This window comes from Eubalaena glacialis, unplaced genomic scaffold (assembly GCF_028564815.1).
Source record: "Eubalaena glacialis isolate mEubGla1 unplaced genomic scaffold, mEubGla1.1.hap2.+ XY H_1, whole genome shotgun sequence".
Classification (NCBI taxonomy): Eukaryota; Metazoa; Chordata; class Mammalia; order Artiodactyla; family Balaenidae; genus Eubalaena; species Eubalaena glacialis.
The window spans coordinates 4,606,535-4,630,141 of NW_026871150.1; the positions used below are offsets into that span (position 1 = coordinate 4,606,535).

A 23,607-nucleotide genomic window follows, 5' to 3' on the forward strand; every position below is an offset into this window, starting at 1 on the left:
AAAAGACCTGGTGTTTTTCCTGTTCAGGGTCCATGGAATGAGGTCCTTTTGTGTTGGGCAGTGTACAGTGTATAGTATCTATGGAATTGCTCCAGTTTTATGAACATCTCCTTTAATCGGTTGACCTTCACAGAGGTGGTCTGGATTTTGTAGCACTGTGGTCAAAGCATGGGCTTTGGAGTCAGACCTAGGCTTGAAATAGCCTTCTACATTTATTAGTTATGTGACCTTGGATGAGTTATTTTACCTCTGTAATCCTCCATTTTCTCATCTGTCACTGAGAATAATAATAATACCAACTTCCTAAGGTTAGAATAGATGTTTAATGTGGCTAGAATAGATTTTTTAAATTATGAAGTTCTCATCTGAATTTGGAGGTGAATATTAAATATCAGTGGGTTTAAAATATCACCACTGGTTTTTTTAGATGATAACTTTGTAGCCCTCTCCCCACCTTTGTACAGATAAACTGTGCACTGTTGAATGACACATCTCTGCCTGTGGCCTTTTGCAAGTTTCTCTGAGCTCTTCAACCTTTTGTTGGGATGTCAGACAGACCTCAGTGCAGTTGAAATAGCCTTTTAAAAAGGTCTGCTTGTGTACACTCTCAGTCTCATGACCCAACGCCCTTCAGTCATCCTCCTTTCTAGATGGGAACAGTGGGAGATGTGGTGATAGGAAATTATACTTAGTGATCTTCGGCAAGTCACTTAGTTTCGGCTTTGATTTCCTCAGCTTTAAAATTAGGAGTAGTTTAGATTATTTACCTTTTTAAAAATTTATGGGGACTTCCCTGGTGGCGCAGTGGTTAAGAATCCGCCTGCCAAAGCAGGGGACACGGGTTCGAGCCCTGGTCCAGGAAGATCCCACATGCCGCAGAGCAACTAAGCCCGTGCGCCACAACTACTGAGCCTGCGCTCTAGAGCCCGTGAGCCACAGCTACTGAGCCCATGTGCCACAACTACTGAAGCCCACGCGCCTAGAGCCCGTGCTCCGCAACAAGAGAATCCACCGCAATGAGAAGCCCGCGTACCGCAACTAAGAGTAGCCCCCGCTCGCCGCAACTAAAAAAAAGCCCACGCGCAACAACAAAGACCCAACACAGCCAAATAAATAAATACATAAATTAAAAAAAAATTTATGAAATACAGGAAAAATGCAGAAAATAATATAGTAGACAGTACTCAGATTTAACTTACATTTATGTGTGACCACATTAGGCGATCTTTAAAGGTCCTTTGAAAGAAAAGATTAAAACAAAAAAAGCTCATTCTAAACTAAATATTCAGTGAAAGCAGAAACTTTTGTTAGAATCTCAGGTTTTTAGAACTGGTTGGGGCTAGGAATAGGCTAGGAATAAATATTAGGAAGCTGTCATTATGGGGGTAGTGGCTAAAGCCTTAGGGATGAATTGGTTTCTCCAGAGGAAGGTTGTATCGAGTGAGATGTAAAGAGGGGGAAATGACAGAGGATCCAGTGAAGGAAACTGAAAAGGTGTGGTCAGAGAGTTAGAAAGGCAGTGAGTGGTGATCATGTATTCCATCTTTGTTCTGCATTGGATTTTAATTCTTGCTCTGAGCTCTCTAGTGCTGAATTCAGGCACCAAAACTGGAAATCTGTAATGTAACATCTTTTGGATTTGCTGGGCTTGGCTTATTGTTGTTCTACTGTTTGTCAGTAAAACACTTTTTTGTTTTGGTCACTGCTGAGTAATCTTTTCTTTTTCCTCATCTTTGAGGAAAAATTTAAGTAGATTGGCTATCTTTACACATGTCAAGTTTCCATTTCATATACTATTCATGGGAAGAACTCATTTAGATCTTCTTCAGTTGCTTTCATTAGCCGTTTGTAATTTTCAGCATACAGAGCCTATACATGTTTTGTTAGATTTATACCTAGGTATTTAATTTTTTTGGAGTGATTGTAAATGGTCATACATTTTGAAAATTGAAGTTCAGTATTGCATCATATTTATTTTGACCAGTTCACAAAATATCAACATTTTAAAAAGCTAGTGTAGGGACTTCCCTGGTGGCGCAGTGGTTAAGAATCCGCCTGCCAATACAGGGGACACGGGTTCGATCCCTGGTCCAGGAAGATCCCACATGCCGTGGAGCAACAAAGTCTGTGCGCCATGACTACTGAGCCTGCGCTCTAGAGCTCACGAGCCACAGCTACTGAGCCTGCGTGCCAAAACTGCTGAATCCCGTGCGCCTGGAGCCCATGCTCTGCAACAAGACAAGCCACTACAATGAAAAGCCCACACACTGCGATGAAGAGTAGCCCCTGCTCGCCGTAACTAGAGAAAGCCCGTGCACAGCAGCGAAGACCCAACACAGCCAAAAATAAAAATAAATAAAACAAAATAAATTTTTAAAAAAAGCTAGTATAAATATGCCTCTATTTTCCTTAATAGTATGTTTACTAAGAACTATTTCAGGCACTTAAAATATAGGTAAAATACTAAAACATTTTAAGATGGTAAATGACGTGTAGGAGTTTTGAATTTTAACGTAGTTGGCTTTACCAGTATTTTTTCTTTACGATGTATCCTTTCTGGATCTTTAAAAAAAAAAAAATCCTTCCATGCTGCCCTGTCTTAAAAGATACTTAAAAAGTATCTTTCTTTCTAAAAGTTTTAAAGATTTGCTTTCTATATATAAAGCTTTAATTCATCTAGAATTCATTTTTGTGTATGATATGAGTCAGGGTTCTTCTCCCCTCACTCAGTATGGGTAGCCAGTTGTCTAAAAACAGTTTATCAGATACTCTGTCCTTTCCTCACTGATTACAGTGTCACCTCTGTTTATATGTGTATGGGTCACTAAATGGTGTGAGTGTGTGTATCTGGGCTTGCATTTCTGTGGCAAACGTCTGTTGGTTTATTCCTGTTCTAATACCATGCTTTCTAATTTTGCTTACTTAAAAAAATCAAATTTATTGACATCAAATAAACTGCATATATTCAAAATGTACAGTTTGGTAAGTTTCGGCACATACACCTCTGAAACCAATGGCACGGTCAAGATAAAGAACACCTGTCCCCAAGGTTTTCTTGTACCTCTTTGTAACCCCTTTCTTCTGCCTCTCCCTGATATTCTTCTCTCCTCCCCATTTCCTCCCTCATATCCAGGCAACCCTTGGTCTGCTTTCTGTTACTGTAATTAGTTTGCATTTTCTAGAATATTACATATATGAAATCTTACAGAATTAGTGGTTAAGAGCTTAGGATCTGAAGACAGACCATTTAATCTTAAATCCATGCTCTATCACTTATTTTTAGCTTTGAGATCTTGGGTCTGCTTTCTTCTCAAAGTACCAGTTTTGCCGGTTACCATGGGAAATTGAAATTTTCCACAGGGAAAATACAAGGGAAGAAAATACGATGCTTGAGAATAGAATTCTGAGGCCTTTTGATATACTGTGTATGTGCTTGGCAAGCATATACATGACCATGTGCAGGAAGGTTCAGAAGTCTGAGGGTAGAATGGAGAAAACTGTTTAATACAGAAGTAAAGGTTTGTAAAAATAAACATGACTGGAAAAAAAAAGATGATGTGAGGCTGTATTTGAAATGATTGCTCAGGCTGGGAGAAAAACAAATAAAACCAGAATGGAGGTGAATAACAAAAAGTTAGGGATGATAGATCAGAGGTTATACTATGGACAAAGAGTAGATTTAGTAGGCATAGAAGAAAGGAAAGAACCGTGTTTCAGAAATAAGATTTTCAGAGTTTGAAAGTTCTTAGGTGGACCTTTCCAGAATGTAATAAGGTTTACCCTGTATCATTAATTAAAGTAGAATAGAGGAAAATTACAGGTGCAAGAGTGTTTATTGAGGGAGCAGTGGAACTTGTGCTGACGAATTATAAATGGGACCTGAAAAGACGGCTTCCCCTATTTCTGGCTTGGTGAGACTGGTGGCATTGAAGTGGTTGAGAGAAATACAGTTTAGCAGAGTGAAACGTTGTTTATTTACATGTTTTTCCTCTCCAGCGTGGTCCAACATAATTTGTAAGTACATGATGGCTTATCTATATCAGTCTCAAATGAGACTGGTCTCCTAGGAAATTTTCCACAATACTTATTGAGCAGTAAGTGCCACTAAACATACAGTACTGGTTCTCAGATACCTTATTGTTTTGATATAATATAGTTTCAATATGTTATTGATGTAATAATATAGTTAGTTGTGATATAAGGTAATAATAATATTTCCTGATGTTTTGGTATTCTCTCTGTGAGTCATTACCCATATTACCTATTTTTAAAAATAATTAATTAATTAATTAATTAATTTTTGGGCTGCGTTGGGTCTTTGTTGCTGCACGTGGGCTTTCTCTAGTTGCGGCGAGCAGGGGCTACTTTGTTGCGGTGCGCAGGCTTCTTATTGCAGTGGCTTCTTGTTGCGGAGCACGGGCTCTAGGCACACAGGCTTCAGTAGTTGTGGCACACGGGATCAGTAGCTGTGGCTTGTGGGCTCTAGAGCGCAGGCTCAGTAGTTGTGGTGCACGGGCTTCATTGCTCCGCGGCATGTGGGAATCTCCTGGACCAGGGCTCAAACCCGTGTCCCCTGCATTGGCAGGCGGATTCTTAACCACTGCGCCACCAGGGAAGAACAAAGAAAGAAGAACAAAGCTGGAGGTATCATGCTCCCTGATTTCAAACTATATTATAAAGCTACAGTAATCAAAACAGTGTGGTACTGGCACAAAAATGGATACATGGATCAATGGCACATAATAGAGAGCCCAGAAATGCATCCACATTTATATGGGCAATTAATCTATGACAAAGGGCCAAGAATATACAGTGAGGAAAAGACAGCTTCTTCAACAAACGGTGTTGGGAAAACTGGGCAGCTACATGAAAAATAATGAAACTGGACTGCTCTCTCACACCATGCACAAAAACAAGTTCAAAATGGATTAAAAGGACTTCCTTAGTGGCACAGTGGTTAAGAATCCTCCTGCCAATGCAGGGGACACAGGTTTGAGCCCTGGTCCAGGAAGATCCCACGTGCCACGGAGCAACTAAACCCGTGCGCCACAACTACTGAGCCTGCGCTCTAGAGCCCGTGTGCCACAACTGCTGAAGCCCGTGTGCCTAGAGCGCGTGCTCCACAACAAGAGAAGCTGCCACAATGAGAAGCCCGCGCACCACAACAAAGAGTAGCCCCCGCTCGCCGCAACTAGAGAAAGCCCGCGTGCAGCAACGAAGACCCAACGCAGTCAAAAATAAATTAATTTAAGAAAATAACCAAAAAACCAAAATGGATTAAAGACTTAAATGTGAGACCTGAAACCATAAAACTTCTAGAAGAAAACATAGGCAGTACCCTCTTCAATATCGGTCTTAGTCATTTTTTTTGGATATGTCTCCTCAGGCAAGGGAAACAGGCAAAACTAAACAAGTGGGACCACATCAAACTACATATTTTTTGCACAGCAAAGGAAACTACTAACAAAACAAAAAGACCACCTACTGAATTGGAGAAGATATTTGCAGATAATATATTCAATAAGGGGTCCAAAATATACAAAGAACTCATACAATTCAACATCAAAAAAAAAAAAACTTGATTAAAAAATGGGCAGAGGATCTGAGTAGACATTTTTCCAAAGAAGACATACAGATGGCCACCAGGCACGTGAAAAGATGCTCAACATCACTAATCATCAGGGAAATGCAAATCAAAACTACAATGAGATATCACCTCACACCTGTCAGAGTGGCTATTATCCAAAAGACAGCAAATAACAAGTGCTGGTGAGTCTGTGGTCTGTGGAGAAAAGGGAATCCTTGTGCACTGTTGGTAGGAATGTAAGTTGGTGCAGCCACTATGGAAAACAGTATGGAGATTCCTCAAAAAATTAAAAGTAGAACTGCTGTATGATCCAGCAGTTCACTCTGGGGTATTTATCTGAAGAAAACAAAAACACTAATGATAAGAGATACATACACCCCTATGTTCATTACAGCATTAATGAACCAAGATATGGAAACAACCTAAGTGTCCATCAGTGGATGAATGGATAAAGAAGATGTTGTCTGTGTATGTGTATATTATTATTCAGCCATGAGAAAGAAGGAAATCCTACTGTTTGTGACAACATGGATGGGCATTGAGGACATTATGCTAAGTGAAGTAAGCCAGACAGAGAAAGCCAAATACTGTGTGATTTTGCGTATATGTGGGATCTTAAAACGCCAATGAACAAACATAGCAAAACTGAAACAGAATTATAGATATAGAGAACAAACAGATAGTTGCCAGAGGAGAGGAGGATGGGGAGAGGAAAGAAATAGGTGAGGGAGATTAAGAGGGACAAACTTCCAGTTACAAAAATAAATGAGTCAAGGGGATGAAATGTACAGTGTGGGGAATACAGTCAGTAACTATGGAATATTATTGTGTGGTGACGTATTGTAATAGACTTTTTGAAATGTATAGTAAAATCAACTTACACTGTTGTGTTTCAGGAAGTAACATAGGGCTGTAGGTCAGTTATACTTGAAAAACAAACAGAACAAGAGACCAGATATGTGGTTACCAGAGGTGAGGAATCAGGGGAGGGGAGATTGGATGAAGACAGTCAAAAGGTACAGACGTCCAGATATCAGGTAAATAAGTACTAGGGGTGCGGTGCACAACAGGATAAAGATAATCAGCACGGCTGTGTGTTGTATGTGAAAGTCATTAAGGGAGAAAATCCTAAGAGTTCTCGTCATGAGGAAAAGGTTGTCTTCTATTTCTTTAATTTTGTATCTGTATGAGACAATGGATGTTCATAAAACTTACTGTGATAATCACTTCATGACGCATGGAAGTCAAATAATTATGCTGTACACTTTAAACTTACACAGTGCCGTATGTCAGCTATATCTCAAAACTGGAAGAAAACATAAGTACTTATATTAGATTTCTAATTATTTTAAAGTTATATCTAATGGATGGTATTAAACTTTGGTGATAAAGGTACCTGGATACCAAGCTTTAGCTGACTAGTCTTGAGATCTGAAAGTAGACCTTGCTTTGCCTTCCAGATCTCTAAGTTCATTATGGGATTGTCAGCTGCAGCTAGATTGTATTCTCTGATACAGCAAGTGTCATGTTTGGTGACGCTTACGGTTTTCTTTCTAATTTTAGATTTTCTAAAGCAATGTAGCATCACTTGGGAACTTGTTAGAAATACTGATTCTTGAGCCCCAACCCTGCCAAATTAGAAACTGGTGGCTTGGCCTGGCATTCTGTTTAAATCCTCCAAATGATTCTAAGTTTGAGAAACATAATAGATTATACCACTTTTATAGAAGTAGCAAAGCTCAACTCAACCCCTTTATATAAATTCTCCAATTTTGTCCCCTTTATTCAGATCTGTTTATTTTGATTACACCATAATTTAACGGATGTAAATTTTATTTTATCATGGAAGTGCTCACAAAATTTTAGGGTTTCATTTCTAGATAGTCACAGGTGTATTTAGAGTGGTATTTTATTTGATTCTAATGAAAGTTTACTCTAAAAGTATCATTTAGGCAACTGTACACATCTATTTGGAAGGAATTACGTTCCTTTCTTTTCAATTAATCATTTGTAAAAATGTTATATTCTTAGGTGGATGCTCTGCGGTTGCGTTTGGAAGAGAAGGAAACCATGCTGAATAAGAAGACAAAACAAATCCAGGACGTGGCTGAGGAGAAGGGGACACAAGCTGGAGAGATCCATGACCTCAAGGACATGCTGGATGTGAAGGAGCGGAAAGTTAATGTCCTTCAGAAGAAGGTGAGGTGCAGGTGTTCTGAGCCCAGGGCCCCGCATCAGACCCACGTCCTCATTCCTACCACTGAGTTGTACCTAAGTGCTATCAGAGTTTCTCTCTCATTCCTCTGTTTATATTTTTGCAGGTCGTAATTGAAACCATTGCTGCAGGAGGTAGATTGTGAAAACTGTTCTGTATATTCAGTTTTTAAACTTTCGAAGTAAACACTGTTTGGTATCTTCAGTAGTATTTTCCATGCTACTGTCTCTGAAAAGTGCCTTGTAAATTGCCAGAGTATTTGCATTGGCATTCTTCTACCTCTCCTAATCTTCTGTCTTGTACAGCAACTGTAGGGCCATGAATTAGTGTAGTACGTGGGCCGGGATTCTTGCAAGACTGCAATTTTGAATAGAAACACATGCTACTATAATGACATCTAATCTACATATGTCAAGGAAAGGAAGACTTTCTTTCCTATTTTACCTTAATCATAACTGGAAAGAGGCTAACACTGTAATAAATAAGGGAAGTACTAATAATTGTCTTCCCCTCCCCCTTTTAGCTAAATTAAAGGGTACCTTTGAGATAATAGTTATAGTAGACACTGGTATTTATTGTTCTTCTCCGCTGAGGGGATAGATCAGAAATATTTGACATTGTCCCAGTTTATTTTTTATTTTTTTTATTTTTATTTTTATTTTTTACACTAAAATATATTTATATTTATTAATTTTCACTTCACATCTTTCCAAAATGAGTTGAAGAGACATCTCTATATATGTTCACCCACAACATTTATAAAAATCCATTTCTTCTTTTACTTTTTGCTTTTTTTTCCTTAAGAATAATTTGTTACCATATGGGGAAAACTAACAAATTATACAATCTAGCTTCATTGAAAAAGCAAGATTTCAATGCCTGCTCACAAAAATGAAAAGTGCTTTTTCTTGGCAAGGTTAGGTGTCTGCAAAAGACTAAAACATCTCAACCTTTGTATTTTCTATTTTTTTACTCATAACCATATGAATAAGCACTGTTTTTCACAATCATAGAATAATTAAACAGCTAGAAGTAAATCCAAACACAATCCTATTCCAATATACAAACATGTTTATTGACAAAGCAGTAATTCCTTTAAATAATTTGTCAACATAAATATGTCAAATGGGTTTTAAAATAATTTCTCTCTCTGTTCCCCAACAAAAATTACTCTACTGATATGAGCTATATATTGCTGTTCACTTGCTGCTGAACCTAAACTAGTGAGATGATATTGGGTAACTGTTATATAGCACATGACAACTAATTTGAGTGGTAATGAATGTTTAATGATCCTCCTTTCAAGCATGAACATAAAACTTTTCATGTATACCTTACCAAAATTATAACGATTAATCTAAAAATTATAGTTGCAACTGAAATAGCCAGGAATTATAGATTAAAGCCAAGTCAGAATATTGCGTAAATATTCCATATGAACACAAATACAGGGGGCACATAGGAAGCACCAGCTTCCTGTTTTCATTCAATCCAAATCCTTGTTTTGAAATTTATGAAAGTTGTGTGATTAGTAGAGAAGATATTTGAATCCAGATATTAAAAGGCTATTATTTCTATCAATAAATAAGTACAATAGTCAAGGTCATTTTCACTTTTCACTAGCTCACAATTTCTAAACAAAAATAACATGTATATAGAAATGTGTCCCCCACCATGGTAAAGCAATTATACTCCAATAAAGCTGTTAAAAAAAAAATGTGTCTCCTATATGGGTAACATTTTTAGAATACTCTATTTAGATCAAGGAAAGAGTGAACATAAAATTTATCAGAATTGCAGAATTTTTATATCTTAAATTTCATTTTTTTATATATAGATAATTTTCCAATTGTGCCCCTCTACCAGACTATAAATGTGACGTTGGGAAAAGGAAGAAAGAGATCTGAAAAATGAATAAAGTGTTTTAAAATGGTCTCACTGATGGAAAATATCTTTGGTTAAATTTCCAAGTTATATCATTTCTGGTATTCAATTAAGAACCTCATTTCATATGCCTGCGATGTGGCAGAGAAACACCTCTGCCTCCTTTCCAGTTGGGTTTGCTTTCCTTGTTACAGGGTAGTTGAAAACCAGGGCCACTGCAGTCACAAATATGCAATTTTACATCAAATCCCAGGGCTCTATATTATTTTTTAATTGTTTTAAAAGACACATTGTGCTTATAAAATTCAAGAGGGAAAAAACCCCTAATAACATAAAAAAGAGTAGCCAGTAAAATCTGCAGTTTTTCCCAGTTATGACCCTATCAGAGATTAATGTCCAGCTGAATGGTGCATAATACCGGCACCAGCTCATCAATATGATTCTGCCTCTTTAAAACTCCAGCTTCCAGGCCAAGGTGGCATGTGTTGGGTCACATTCTCCAGCTGTGTACATACTCACTGAACACGTTTCTAACTGAGCAGGCATCCTTGACTAAAGCCAAGGCAAGATCAAATGAGAAAAGGAGTTCCAAACGTCCTTTGTAAACTATAAAGTGCTTCAGAAATGTAAGATGGCAACATTCTTAGGTAATACTACAGAAGGACACTAAATCCCTGATGAAGCTTCATTTGTTCACCTCAACAGCCTTGCTGTTGCCCCTACACAGACATGGCATTTAGTCAATAAAGTCTTTGTCTCTCCTGGGTTCTTTCTGGCCTTCCATTCTAGGTTTCTTCTGATGGAGAAGAATTCCTATTAAAGCATGAACACCAATTAATTATATTTTACCAGGCTTATTTTGTTATGCACGTATACATAGGCACTACATACAGTATGTTGCAGAACATGTTAAGAAATATCAGGAGGACATGGGGAGGGGGAAGGGCAAGCTGGGACAAAGTGAGAGAGTGGCATGGACACACACACACCACCAAACGCAAAATAGACAGCTAGTGGGAAGCAACCACACAGCACAGGGAGATCAGCCCAGCGCTCCGCGACCACCCAGAGGGGCGGGACAGGGAGGGCGGGAGGGAGACGCCAGAGGGAGGAGACATGGGGACACATGCACATGTATAACTGATTCAACCTGTCACACAGCAGAAACCAACACAACACTGCAAAGCAATCACACTCCAACAAAGATGTTAAAAAAAAAAAAAGAAATATCAGGAAGTTTATGTATCTTTTTCATTTACCCTGTGTTTTATGGCCTTGTTTATCACCTCCTTGTACCAGCTCACCAAACTTCCCTGGAGGAGCGGCAGACCAAATTCCTTAGCACCCAGTGGCTCTGAGCAAATATAGAACATAGTAGCAAGATGCAAAAGTAATGAGACAGACCGAAGGCACACATCAGGGGGACAATTTGTGAGTGGGGAAAGGGTTTTTTTGTTCGTTTGTTTTGCTTTTTATGGGATAGGGAAACACCTACTTTGGACAGTGGGAGAGAAAAAAGCTGCAGTTGGTCTTTTTAACACACACAGAACAGGTTAATATTGTGCTAAAAATATGTTTATGTATTAGGTTGGTTGAATAATGTGAAGGGTGGGCACCCAGAAGGAAGACATGGAACCTAATGTGCTCAAATATCCTCTCTTGTTGTTTGAAAAGTTGTCTGGAGAGCAGTGCAAAGCCTCTTCTTCCTCTCGGGCCTGGCGAGTCTGCTGCCATGCTGTCCTCAGCAGCGCCGTGGGGTGGTGACTAATTGCCCCCGTAAATCACCGAGCACCACTGTGCTACTCCGTTTATTTTTCTGACAGTAATTTAGTGCTTGCTCTTTCCCACACTTGTCATTCCGTGTTTTTCCTCACATTAGAAGCCCAGGGCACTTCAGTGAGGGCAGGCAAATAGCGGGTCAGGGAAAGGAGATACAACCTTACTACTTGAGAGAAGTCAATACAATTTTCTGTTTGTATAAATGAAAGGCCAGTTTTTAAGTCTTTTATAATAATATTCCTTGAGCCAGAAAAAGATATATTTTCCACATTTTAGTTACATTTCAGCAATTATGTATTATATGCCTATAGGGCTCATGTTCAATGGCAAAGTGAAGTGGACTGATGGTCTCAGATGTTTCCTTGTAAGATAGCGTGTCAAGAACTGGCTTATATATTATCCGTCCTCCAGACTGACATCACACTTCATAATAGCTTGGTATGATGACTGCTGTCAAAATCGCACTGGGCCTGGCCGCGCCGCGGAGGGACCCCGCCGGGAAGGACGCGCGGGCTCGCGCAGTGGGAGCGGAGCCCCAGCGGGTGGCACCCGCGCCGCCGCCTCGGAAGGGAGGCCTCTACCGTCCGACCGCGGACCTGCAGCCGCCGCGTGCGCGCCGCCGCCGGCCCCCGTCCCAGTTTATTTTTAACCTCTAACAATAGCCCAGGAATAAAACTCTCTTCACTAAACCTCAAATTCAGCTTTTCTTTTGTGTACAGAGGACCATGTTCAATATTTGTCCTCTGTTAATTTGGTTTTCATTTGCTTTCAATGAGTAAACATAAAAATTTGATCACTCTAGATGGGTGACTGTAGTATCTTGTTAGTGGATGCTACTTTGTTTTACATTTTTATACATATGTTCTTCTCACCTTACCCCCAACTGCTCACTTCCCCTTACCCGTTTCTTGTATACGCTTCCAGGCACAGTTTACATATACACAGGCAAATACGTAGTCTCTTTTTTTCTGTTTACCTCTTTCTGTGTTCTTCCATAAACATTTTATGCATAATCCATATAAAGCAAAAATGTTTCTCTAAACACAAATGTTACCATTCCTTTATTTCCCTTTCCTTTCCTTTCCTTTTTTCCCATTAATATATTTTGAAACTTCTTCTGGGGCTTCTTCATTGTTACCAACAGCACCTGTGTGGATGCGCTACGGTTTATTACAAGGTTTCCACTGATGGACAGTCTGCTTAAAGTTTCTGCTGTTATGTAAAATGATGCTGCATTTTAAAAATGTGCATATTTAGTTTATTCATATGTGAAGTATATTTCTAGGTAAATTACTTAAAGTAGAACTGCTGGGTGAAAGGATATGCATTTGTAATGTTGGTGGATTTTGCCAAGTCACAAGTACATTGGTTAGAACCCAAAGGTTGTTTCAAACTAATGCACGTCTTATTTTTAACTAGATGAACATTAAAAAAAGTTTTTAATAACTGTGAACAGGGGTTTGAAGTTAGAAATAACGCCTCATTATCCTGGAATAATCATAGTTTGTAAAAATAGAGTGGCAGCACTTATGTTAGCCACTTTATATCTGTAATCTTGTTTAATCCTTGCAACTTTTTGGTAGTGGATTTTAGATCTTGATTGCTCTGTTATAATCAGTGGCTAAATTTTTAGGCCATGACACATAATAAGAAATATATGTTACATTAATCTGTATCAACGTATAGTATACATGCTTAGAGGTACAGCTAAAACAAAATTTTCACAAAATATACTCTGAACTATCTTCTCCCATTTCTTAAAGGAAATAGAAAAATGTTAGTCCCAATCCATTAAGTTATTTCAGTACTCACTAATAAAACACTTTTATACCTTGGTATCCATTCTCCCATGCTCCCCTTTCCCGCCCCCCAAACAAAAACAAGCCCCAAACCAACAAAGTCCGAGACATATTACATAATAAGGGAGGTTCAAATTTGTACAAATTTGTTTAGCTAAAAAAGTGGTAGCTTCAGGTTTTGTCACAAGGTTGGTCTTATTCCAAAATGCAGCTTTTCCCATGACAACAACTTTCCTGTTGGGAGGATTAGACAGTAGTATGTGTTGAAGCTTTTTGACACTACAGGACATCATACAAATATGACATGTATTATGCTTTGTCTAGTCTCTTTGCCTTTCGCCGTGGAGGGCCAGTGGAGTAGGCTCTAGAGGGCCGGTAATTGTGCTCTTTTTAAAAAGTACACTAGCTGCCTCACTAATTTGTCATGTTATAGACTTTGATTTGTCTTAAAACAGTTATCAAATAGGTAGCACAGGTACTTTCAAAACTGGTTTAGATTATTACTGCTTCTTTTAAGATAATGCCTCTATACCTGTCATTTTCAGTGCTTAGAGCCTTTCTGTTCTGCCTACTTACTTTGTTGTAGAAGTTGCTGTACTAACATCATTAGACTCAGCGTTCGTGATGTGTTTCCTGGACCATTGTTTGCTGATAAAATAGAAATAGCTTTAATTTTTGGATCCACATAAAATAAACCAGAAAACACAGTAAGTTTAGAGGCAGTTAAAGGTTCTCAAGAGAGCTATAGTTATGTTTATTATGGTTTTCCTTTCTTGAGGTGCAAACATCCTCTTGCTCCAGGATTCTGTGAGCAAGCTTGATTTTCAGGTGGTTGACAGAGGGGAGCTGGCTGAGTGCGAGATGGGGGTTGAGGGAGTAGAGTGAACTCTGATGAGCTGGGCTGTGGTGATGTGGTGGCTTCCGGAGGCCGTGTGAAAGGTGATGAGCCACACGGACAGGATGTAGAAGGCACCATCTGTGGAGTAGATCATGTAGGAGATCTGGGAGAAGAGCGACAGGATGGAGATGAAATGGCCCAGACACTGGTGACTGTGGAGGCCACATATCTGGCATTTATTGTACTACAGGATGTTGGTGATGGCCAGTACACGTCCACAGCAGTGATGCAGAGATGCACACAGCACGTGATTCCAGAAGACAGCCAGATGTCACATAGGATTTGGCCAAAGTTCCAGGTGTGGGTGATGGTATATGTGATGCAGATGGCTATGACCAAGATGAAAGCCAAGAGACTGGTCTTGGCCAGGGAGCCAGTGAGATAGTTGGCTGGTGTGTGGAGCTTCCTGGTAAGGAAGACGGTGAGAAGCACAAAGGCTTTGGTGAGGACTTTGGTCCATGTGATGATGGAAAGGACCTCAGCAAGAGAGATCTTGAGTTCCTGGAAGGTCCCAGATCCCAAGCCTCTGGGGTTTCTGCAGCATTCAGGATCTGTTAGAGGCCCCCAGGAAGAGGCCTTCTGCTGACGGGTTTGGAGGGGGCATTCTAGGTGGCTCTCTCCATACTCATAGCTCCTTCTTCCACAGTTGTCTTCCCCACAGAACAAGGGCGTCCTTCCATTTCACACTGGAGGGCGACATTTATCACATGAATAGACACAGTGAAAAGACCCCAGGTCTTACTTGTATTAAGAACACGGAGGTGACTCAGCTGTAATCAAAGATTGTTCTAACTCAGACGAATCCCAAGGTTTCTCACTCTTCTGGAACTCTGGTAGACACATGCTGAATTTGTTAGATAATCATCAGGTTACCCACCAGTGTGGACAGAGCTCTGCAGGTCTTGCTTTTGGCCTTTGGGCTCTTTCCAAAGGCTTGAGGCTCTTACTGTTTGGTGATGTATTCAGAATTTCCCCCACTCTTTTCTATTTTGAGAAGATTCTGGATTTCAGGTTGTCTCCTGGGAACTTTTAAAGCTAGAGCACCAGCCGATTAAGAGAAGCAGTTCAGTCAACAGCCCACAGTTTTCCCAGGTTAATCTTGACACATAATGAGGTACTTGTTTTGGTTCCTTTTCCACTGATCATTTCTGAGCCGGGAGAGAGAAATGTTCCAGTTACCAAGACTTGAAGAATGCGTGAGTGCGGAGAACACAAACAAATGGCTCGCTGTGAGTTCCCCAAGAGGAGCACGGGGTCAGCAGCCCCTCCCTGGCCACACGAGTGCTGTGTTTGCTGTGGTGCGGCCCTTCCCCCTTCCTCCTTGCTTGTCACCTGGTTGTGTCCCACCTTAACTACAACCCCCAGCCGAGCACCTTCCGCTGGGCTCTTCCCGTCCCTATGCCTTTGAGATGCCCCCTATTGCTTTCTTGTTGTTGTTAAATTAACAGGCTTTATTTTTAGGGCATTTTCCCATTTACTCCCTGCCCACAGTTTCCCGTTATTAACATCTTGCATTGGTGTGGTACATGTGTTAAAATTGATGAACCGATATTGGTACATTATTATTAACTGAAGTCTGTAGCTTACAGTAGGTTTCACTCTTTGTCTTGTACAGTTCTGTGGGTTTTGCCGAATGTATAATGACATGAATCCACCATTACAGCGTCATACAGAGTATCTTCACTGCCCTAAAGATCTCTGTGTTCTACCTATTCATCGCTCTCCCAGCTCGCTACCACGGATGTTTTTACTGTTTACAGTTTTGCCTTTTCCAGAATGTCATGTATTTGGAATCATACAGTATGCACCCTTTCCAGGACTTGTTTCTTTTACTTACTATATGCATTTAAAATTCCTCCATTTCATTTCATGGCTTGATAACTCACTTCTTTTTATCGCTGAATAATATTCTGCTGTCTGATGTACTATAGTTTGCTTATGTAATTACCTGCAGAAGGACATCTTGGTTGCTTCCAATTTTTATCAATTATGAATAAAGCTGCTATAAACATTCACATACAGGTTTTTGTGTGGGCACAAGTTTTTAACTCATTTGGGTAAATACCTAGGAGCATGATGGCTGGATATATGGTTAGACTATGTTTAGCTTGTAGAAACTTCCCCTATATTGCTTTTTGTTTGTTCGTTTGTTTTTGACTGCGTCAGGTCTTAGTTGCAGCATATGGGATCTTTCGTTGCGGCGCACAAGCTTTTCGTTGCGGCGCGTGGGCTTCTCTCTAGTTGTGGCATGTGGGTTTTCTCTCTCTAGTTGTGGCGCATGGGCTCCAGAGCGCATGGGCTCTGTAGTTTGCAGCACACGGGCTCTCTAGTTGAGGCGCGTGGGCTTAGTTGCCCCGTGGCATGTGGGATCTTATTCCCCCGACCAGGGATCGAATCCATGTCCCTTGCACTGGAAGGCGGATTCTTAACCAGTGGACCACCAGGGAAGTCCCTATATTGCTTTTTAATTGGGAACTTTGAAACACATGAGCTTTGCAAAACGTGTTATACACTTGAGTATTCTTTTTTTTTCTTGGTCCATGTGTATTAATGTTTTGGCTTGCTGTAAATCCCTGGGTTATTCCCACTGTAGATTGTTGCTGTAACTTTGCTACTAACTTCTAGTGTGCCCACAATTATTTTTTTAATAGAAAAAATAATTCTGAAGTATACTTTGGGGGAGAGTGTTGTACAATCATTGTAAAAGTTTAGCCTCTGAAACTTTTTTTGTCTAATTTTTATGCATAATGTAGAATCACTAGTATATTTGAAATATATTTGTTTTGAAATATTTGAAATATTGAGTAAATGTACTCAACTGTTTTAAAATCTAGATTTTAATGCACTAAGAAGGGGGTCAAAGGGTGCAAACTTGCAGTTATAAAATAATTAAGTCCTGGTGATGTTACGTATGGCATGGTGACTAAATATAGTTAACAGTACTGTACTGCATGTTTGAAAGTTGCTAAGAGAGTAGATCTTAGAAGTTCTCATCACAGGAAAAGAAATTTCATAACTATATATGGTAACAGATGTTAACTAGACTTACTTGTGGTGATATTTTGCAGTATAAACAAATACTGAATCATTATGTTGTACACCTGAAACTACACAGTGTTACATGTCAGTTATACCTCAATTAAAGAAAAGACACTAAGAAATGACAATGTGGATTAAAAAATTAGCTAGTTTTGAATTATGAAAGTAATATATGTTCAAGGTAAAAAAAAATTCAAGAAGTACAAAAACATATGAAATGAACTTATCTTTTCTCATCCTTTGACCCTCTCAGTGCAGCTCCTTAGAGATGTAACTTGTTAATAATTATTTGTATACTCTTCTATAAAATATCTATGCATATATAGGCATACGTATGCTACACACCATTTTTTAAAAAAGACAAGTGGGATCATACTTTATTATTCGTTTAAAAATAAACGTATTTTTGTGTCTTTTTATACGTAGCTTTATCTCATTGTTTTTAATGTCTGCTTGGTTTTCAGTGTCTTACTTGCACCATAATTAACTGATGTCCTATAGCTGTATAAGTAGATATTTATAGGGTTTTTTCTTGTTTATATATTTGTTATAGTAGCATAACAATTAATGACATAAACATACCTCATTCATGAATTGATATTGTATGCATCTAAAAAAATTGATGGATGCCCAGTTCTCTAAAAAGCTTGTGCTTTTATATATTAAGATGAGTTTCTGCACAGCTTCATCAGACATTTTTTGCCAAACCTTTAAAAATTTCCACTGACCTGGTAGATAATTTAAAAATACCTTCTTTCTTCCTTCCTTCCTCCCTCCCTCCTTCCCTCCCTCCCTCCCTCCCTCCCTCCCTCCCTTTCTTCCTCTCTCTCCGCCCCCCCATTTATTTATTTATTTATTTATGGCTGCGTTGGGTCTTTTTTGCTGTGCGTGGGTTTTCTCTAGTTGCAGCGAGCAGGGGCTACTCTTCGTTGCGGTGCACAGGCTTCTCATTGCAGTGGCTTCTCTTGTTGCGGAGCACAGGCTCTAGGCGCACAGGCTCAGTAGTTGTGGCTTGCGGGCTCTAGAGCGCAGGCTCAGTCGTTGTGGCACACAGGCTTAGTTGCTCCGCGGCATGTGGGATCTTCCCGGAACAGGGCTCGAACCCGTGTCCCCTGCATTGGCAGGTGGATTCTTAACCACTGCGCCACCAGGGAAGTTCCAAAAATATCTTCTTTCTTGCTTAATATTTATTTAAATTTGAGTGCATGTTGAGCATTTTTTCATAGGGTTTTCTTCGTTTTGAAGCTACATATTCATGTCGTTTCTACCTTTTTCTATTAGATGGTTTATTTTTTTCCCTTATTGATTTATAGGGGTTCCCTAGTAAGTGAATTGGCCTCTTTCCTCATGTTTTACAAATATATTTTCTTGTTTGTCATTTTCTTTTTTACTTCCTTTATGGTATTTGTTTTAGAATTTATGTGTCAAATTTAGTTGTCCTTTCCTCTGTGTCCTCTAAATTTTCGGTCATGCTCAGAAAGTCCTTATGCCCACCAAGGTTATTAAGTAATTCACGCATGCTTTCTTCTGGTACATTTAAAGTTTCTTTTTTCTTTATACCTAAAAATTGTTTTATAAAATTTATATATTGGCTTTAATGATTCAGCTTTTTCTTCTTAAATGTGGCCAGTCATCATTATAATGTTTATTAAATAATCTACCTTTTTCCTCCTGATTTGAAATGCCAAAAATAAATTGTTTAAATCTGGGCCTGTTTCTGGTCTGTTCCATTTATCTGCCTCTGTTTCTTTGACTGCTTTTTATGAAAAATACTTAGTTTGTTTATAATCCCCCTTCCTGATTTTTGTTGGTAAGCTTTGTTGTCTTTTGCTGAGTCCACAGTGCTTTTCATATTTACATTGTGTTGCTTTTTGAAGGGGAAAAATTCTTTTCTGTAATCGTGATTCATATTGTTTAGCCTTTATTTCTGTGTTTAAGTGAATTTAATGTTTACCACTGTTTGTAGCACCATGGTTTACCTGTTCCCAAGGTTTACATTTCGTTTAATTCTTGGTTCCCCAAGAACTCCTTTGAACACTTTTTCAAGAGTGGTCCTGGCTGCTTGCTTGTTTGTTTTTTTTTAAAGTGTACCTTTTTATTTAAGATTTTTTTTTTTTGGATGTGGACCATTTTTAAAGTCTTTATTGAATTTGTTACAGTATTGCTTCTGTTTGATGTTTTGGTTTTTTGGCTGTGAGGCATGTGGGATTTTAGCTCCCTGACCAGGGATTGAACCTGTACCTCCTGCATTGGAAAGTATAGTCTTAACCACTGGACAGCCAGGGAAGTGCGCTGGGTGCTTGCTTGTTGACCATGCATTTATATTATCTTTTTACATTTTATAATTTAATTATTTGTGAGATTCAAAAAGCATAGAGAATAACATAGTAAGTAATGGTAACTACTCAACTTGGGAAGTAAAATTTCAAACAGAGTCAAAGTTCTTTGGCATATCTTTTCTTGAGAGTATTCCCCTCCATTCTCTCGCAGAAATAAACGCTTGCTTTGGTGTTTATGCATGCACCCGTATCTTAGGTCAGGATGCATGTTTTTGTACAACCTGTGTATGTGTTAATCAAATTTATATAAGAGGAAATATACATGGCAAATAAATATGAAAAGTTATGTACCCTCACTGTAATCAGTGGAATGTAAAATAAGACCAGATTAAGAAACCATTTTATACTTAGCATTGTAAGCTGTGTTCGCAAAAATTAAGAAGTCTGACAGTATCAGGTGTTGGTAAATGTGGCAACTGAATTTCTCACACAGTGCTGTTGGGTTTTTAAATAGGTACAACTATTTTGGAAAGCACTTACTAAACATGAGGGTACCCTGCCAGATACATATACTGTAGAAGAACTCCAGGATGTATGTAAGAATGCTCATAGTAACCTTGTTTGGATTAAGGAAAAAACCAAAACAGAACTGAGGAAATACTTTGCAAATGTTTATTGACAGAATGATTGAGTTAGTAAGTTGTGGTATAGTCACACAGTGGAATATATTATTCTTTTCGTTTTAGGGCAAGGGAATATTTAAGATAAAAATTCAGCAAAGTTATTTCTTCTGGAGGTAGGGAAGGGAAGAGGGTTGGGATAAGGAAGAATATATGAGTATCTTAAGTAGTTTAGGTAATTCTCATTCTTACGATGGGTAATGCGTTTGTGTGTAATTTAACATACTTCATAACAGATAGATACATATTTATATTTGAAATATATTTAAAATACCTGGAGGCAGATTTACTTCTGTTTAATTTGCTGGTACATGGGTGCTTATTATATACTTTATATGTTTCCTTTTGTTTGAATATGAATAATAAAAATGCCTAGAAAAAACCTTCTCTGTACCTACATATCTATCTTCATTGAGAAAGAATTTTTCCTGTGTTTTACTTTAAATTCATTCCTGATTTTATAATTGTGAAATTAGAACCACCTTTCTCTAGAAGTTTATTTGTATATTTTGAAACAATGTCTGATGCAGATGTAGAGTCTCATTTGATAAAGCCCAGCTGTTCGTTTGATTAAAATTTCCTACAAAGCCTGGCAAATGGATTTATTCAGCTTATGGTCAGATATGTCCAATTAAGATGAATGAATGGCTTGGACAGTTTTGACCCTCTTTCCTTGAACCAGAATTTGGCTACTTATCGTATTTGCTGGTTAAGATTAGCTTGGGCCGTATTGAACAAGTGTAATCCTCCTTCAGCAGGATGATTTTTTAGATATTGGGAGCCTATATTTGACAGCCCCCAAATCTTATTTTACTCGGTGAAATATTGCTGTTCCTCCCATTATTCTTACTTGCCCTGATTAATTTTTCTGATGGCAGTTGTTTTTCTACACTCATTTTTCCTCCATACTTGTACTCTTTGGAATTTTGGATCTAGTTGCAAGAGAGATGATTAGAAGTTGATTAATGTTCTGTTCTTGGCCCTCCCTGAAATGTGGTATTGGGAAAACTCACTAACCCTCAGTTTCCTCATCTGTAGACAGGGTATAATAGTTACTTTGGGGGGGTTGTTAAATGATGTAATGTGTATAAAAGCACCTTGGAACCCATGAAGTGTTATATACCATGCATATATTAATAGGTGTTAATATTGTTTGTTCTTATTACATTTTACTTTGCTAAATTCAGCCAATGACTCTAATCTTTGAGAATCTTTTGAAACTTGATTTATTTAGTCTGTTTACCTCCTTCAGTTTTATGCCTTCAACCCTTATGAATATATTCTTTTTTTAAAAAAAGTAAATTTATTTATTTATTTTTGGCTGTGTTGGGTCTTTGTTGCTGCGCGTGGGCTTTCTCTAGTTGCGGCGAGTGGGGGCTACTCTTTGTTGCTGTGCACAGGCTTCTCATTGCGGTGGCTTCTGTTGTTGTGGAGCACGGGCTCTAGGCGCACGGGCTTCAGTAGTTGTGGTGTGCGGGCTTCAGTAGTTGCAGCACGCGGGCCCAGTAGTTGTGGCTCGCGGGCTCTAGAGCGCAGGCTCAGTAGTTGTGGCGCACAGGCTTAGTTGCTCCGCGGCATGTGGGATCTTCCCGGACCAGGGCTCAAACCCGTGTCCCCTGCATTAGCAGGCGGATTCTTAACCACTGCGCCACCAGGGATGCCCATGAATATATTCTTTATACGTCCATGTAGGTGATAAAATGTTGCATAGGCTCAGAAAAGACTTTTGTGGTATATTGTAAGAAAACTCTATCAGATTGATATGTTTATCCAAACAATTCTAAGACCTCCTTTTGTTGTCTGTAGGATTTTTTTTTTTTTTTTTTTTTTTTTTGGTAATCCCAGTTTGTTTGCAGGTCTAATTTATTTTTTATTTTTAAAAAATTTTTATTTTATATTGGAGTATAGTTGATTTACAATGTTGTGTTAGTTTCAGGTGTACAGCAAAGTGATTCAATTATACATATATATGTAACTATTCTTTTTCAAGTTCTTTTCCCATTTCAGTTATTACCGAATATCGAGCAGAGTTCCCTGTGCTATACAGTACAGTTCCTTTGTAAATCCATTTTCTCCTCTGTTCTTCATCCAGAAGAAATCTGTCTTGAAAATCTGAGTCCATTGGACTCATTATCATTCTGTATAATTCCTTCTTAGAGTGATGTGAGCCACATGCTGATGTACACGTTGGCCTAGCTTTCTAAGCAGTGTGTCTATTTCTATACACTGGAATCTTCTTGGCTTCTCTCCTTTCCCCCCTTACTGAGTACATTTATAGTTGCACAGTCACTTTATGTTCTTGTGGGCATCCCAGTCTTCCCAGGCGTCCTCAGCTGTCTCATTCATGCAGTCAACATTGCCTTCTGCTGTGCACCTGGCACTGTGCTAAGTACACAGAGAGGATGGTTTCTGCTCTCAGAGTCTCAGAGTTGTAGCAGTTAAAGAAGTTACCATACAAATGGTGTACAGTGGGCACAAAGCAAGGCATTCCACATTCGACCTTGTGTGAAAGAAGTCTAAGAGAAGTCTTAGCAGTCGAGTCTTGAAAGGTGTGTGAAAGTTTGCTAGGCAGATGGGGAAGGGGTAAGAGGTCCCAAGCTGAGAGAGCGGTGTGAATGAAAAAGGGGAATAGTGTCCTTTCCAGAGGGTCACGCCCTGGAATTTCACCTCTGTACTTCATACATTTGTAATACGGATTCCTAGAAATTTCTGGTAGAGCTCTGTCTCTCAATGCCTTTTCTTTCTTACTATGATCTCTCCTATTACCTGGTCTCTGGGAAAATTATTCCCATTTCTTACATAATGAGAAGGTTTTCAGAGAATATACTCCTCTTTATTGTCCTATTAGTTTATTTAAGAAACTGATAAATAGAATTCAGTTTTTCTTTCCCCTGGCCCTGAAGATTTTCCATCAGAAACTTTAGAAATTTACCTGCGGTGGTATATTGAAGTATAACCTTACAGGCGGATCTTGAGATTTTCCTGGAGACATGTCTTTTTATTTTTTGAATTAATTAATTAAATTGACTTTTGGCTGCATCAAGTCTTAGGTGCAGCATGCGGGATCTTCATTGAGGCACGCAGGGTCTTTTGTTGCAGCGCGTGGGCTTCTCTGTAGTTGTGGCGGCAGGTTTTCTCTTCTCTAGCTGTGGTGTGCAGGCTCCAGGGCGCATGGGCTCTGTAGTTGTGACGTGCAGGTTCCAGAGCTCATGGGCTCTATAGTTTGTGGCACGCGGGCTCAGCAGTTGTGGCGCATGGGCTTAGTTATCCCTGCGGCATGTGGGATCTTAGTTCCCTGACCAGGGATCGAACCAGCATCCCCTGCATTGTAAGGCGGATTCTTTACCACTGGACCACGAGGGAAGTCCCTGGAGACATGTCTTAATTCTATGCAACACTTAACCTACTTTGCTGCTGCTTCTTTTTTTTTTTAGTTTATTTATTTTT

General features: G+C 39.1%; 1 protein-coding gene and 1 pseudogene across 1 annotated transcript in view; one reads left to right on the forward strand and one right to left on the reverse strand.

Annotated features, from left to right (window-relative positions):
* Positions 1-23,607, forward strand: part of LOC133082956 (ELKS/Rab6-interacting/CAST family member 1-like) — a gene marked incomplete at its 3' end in the record, with an annotated part of 87,552 nt that overhangs the window by 31,018 nt on the left and 32,927 nt on the right. The window contains 1 exon segment of the mRNA XM_061179626.1: positions 7,619-7,786. Within this exon segment, the coding sequence (XP_061035609.1) occupies positions 7,619-7,786 (168 nt within the window).
* LOC133082958 (5-hydroxytryptamine receptor 1D-like) lies at positions 13,988-14,766 on the reverse strand (annotated as a pseudogene).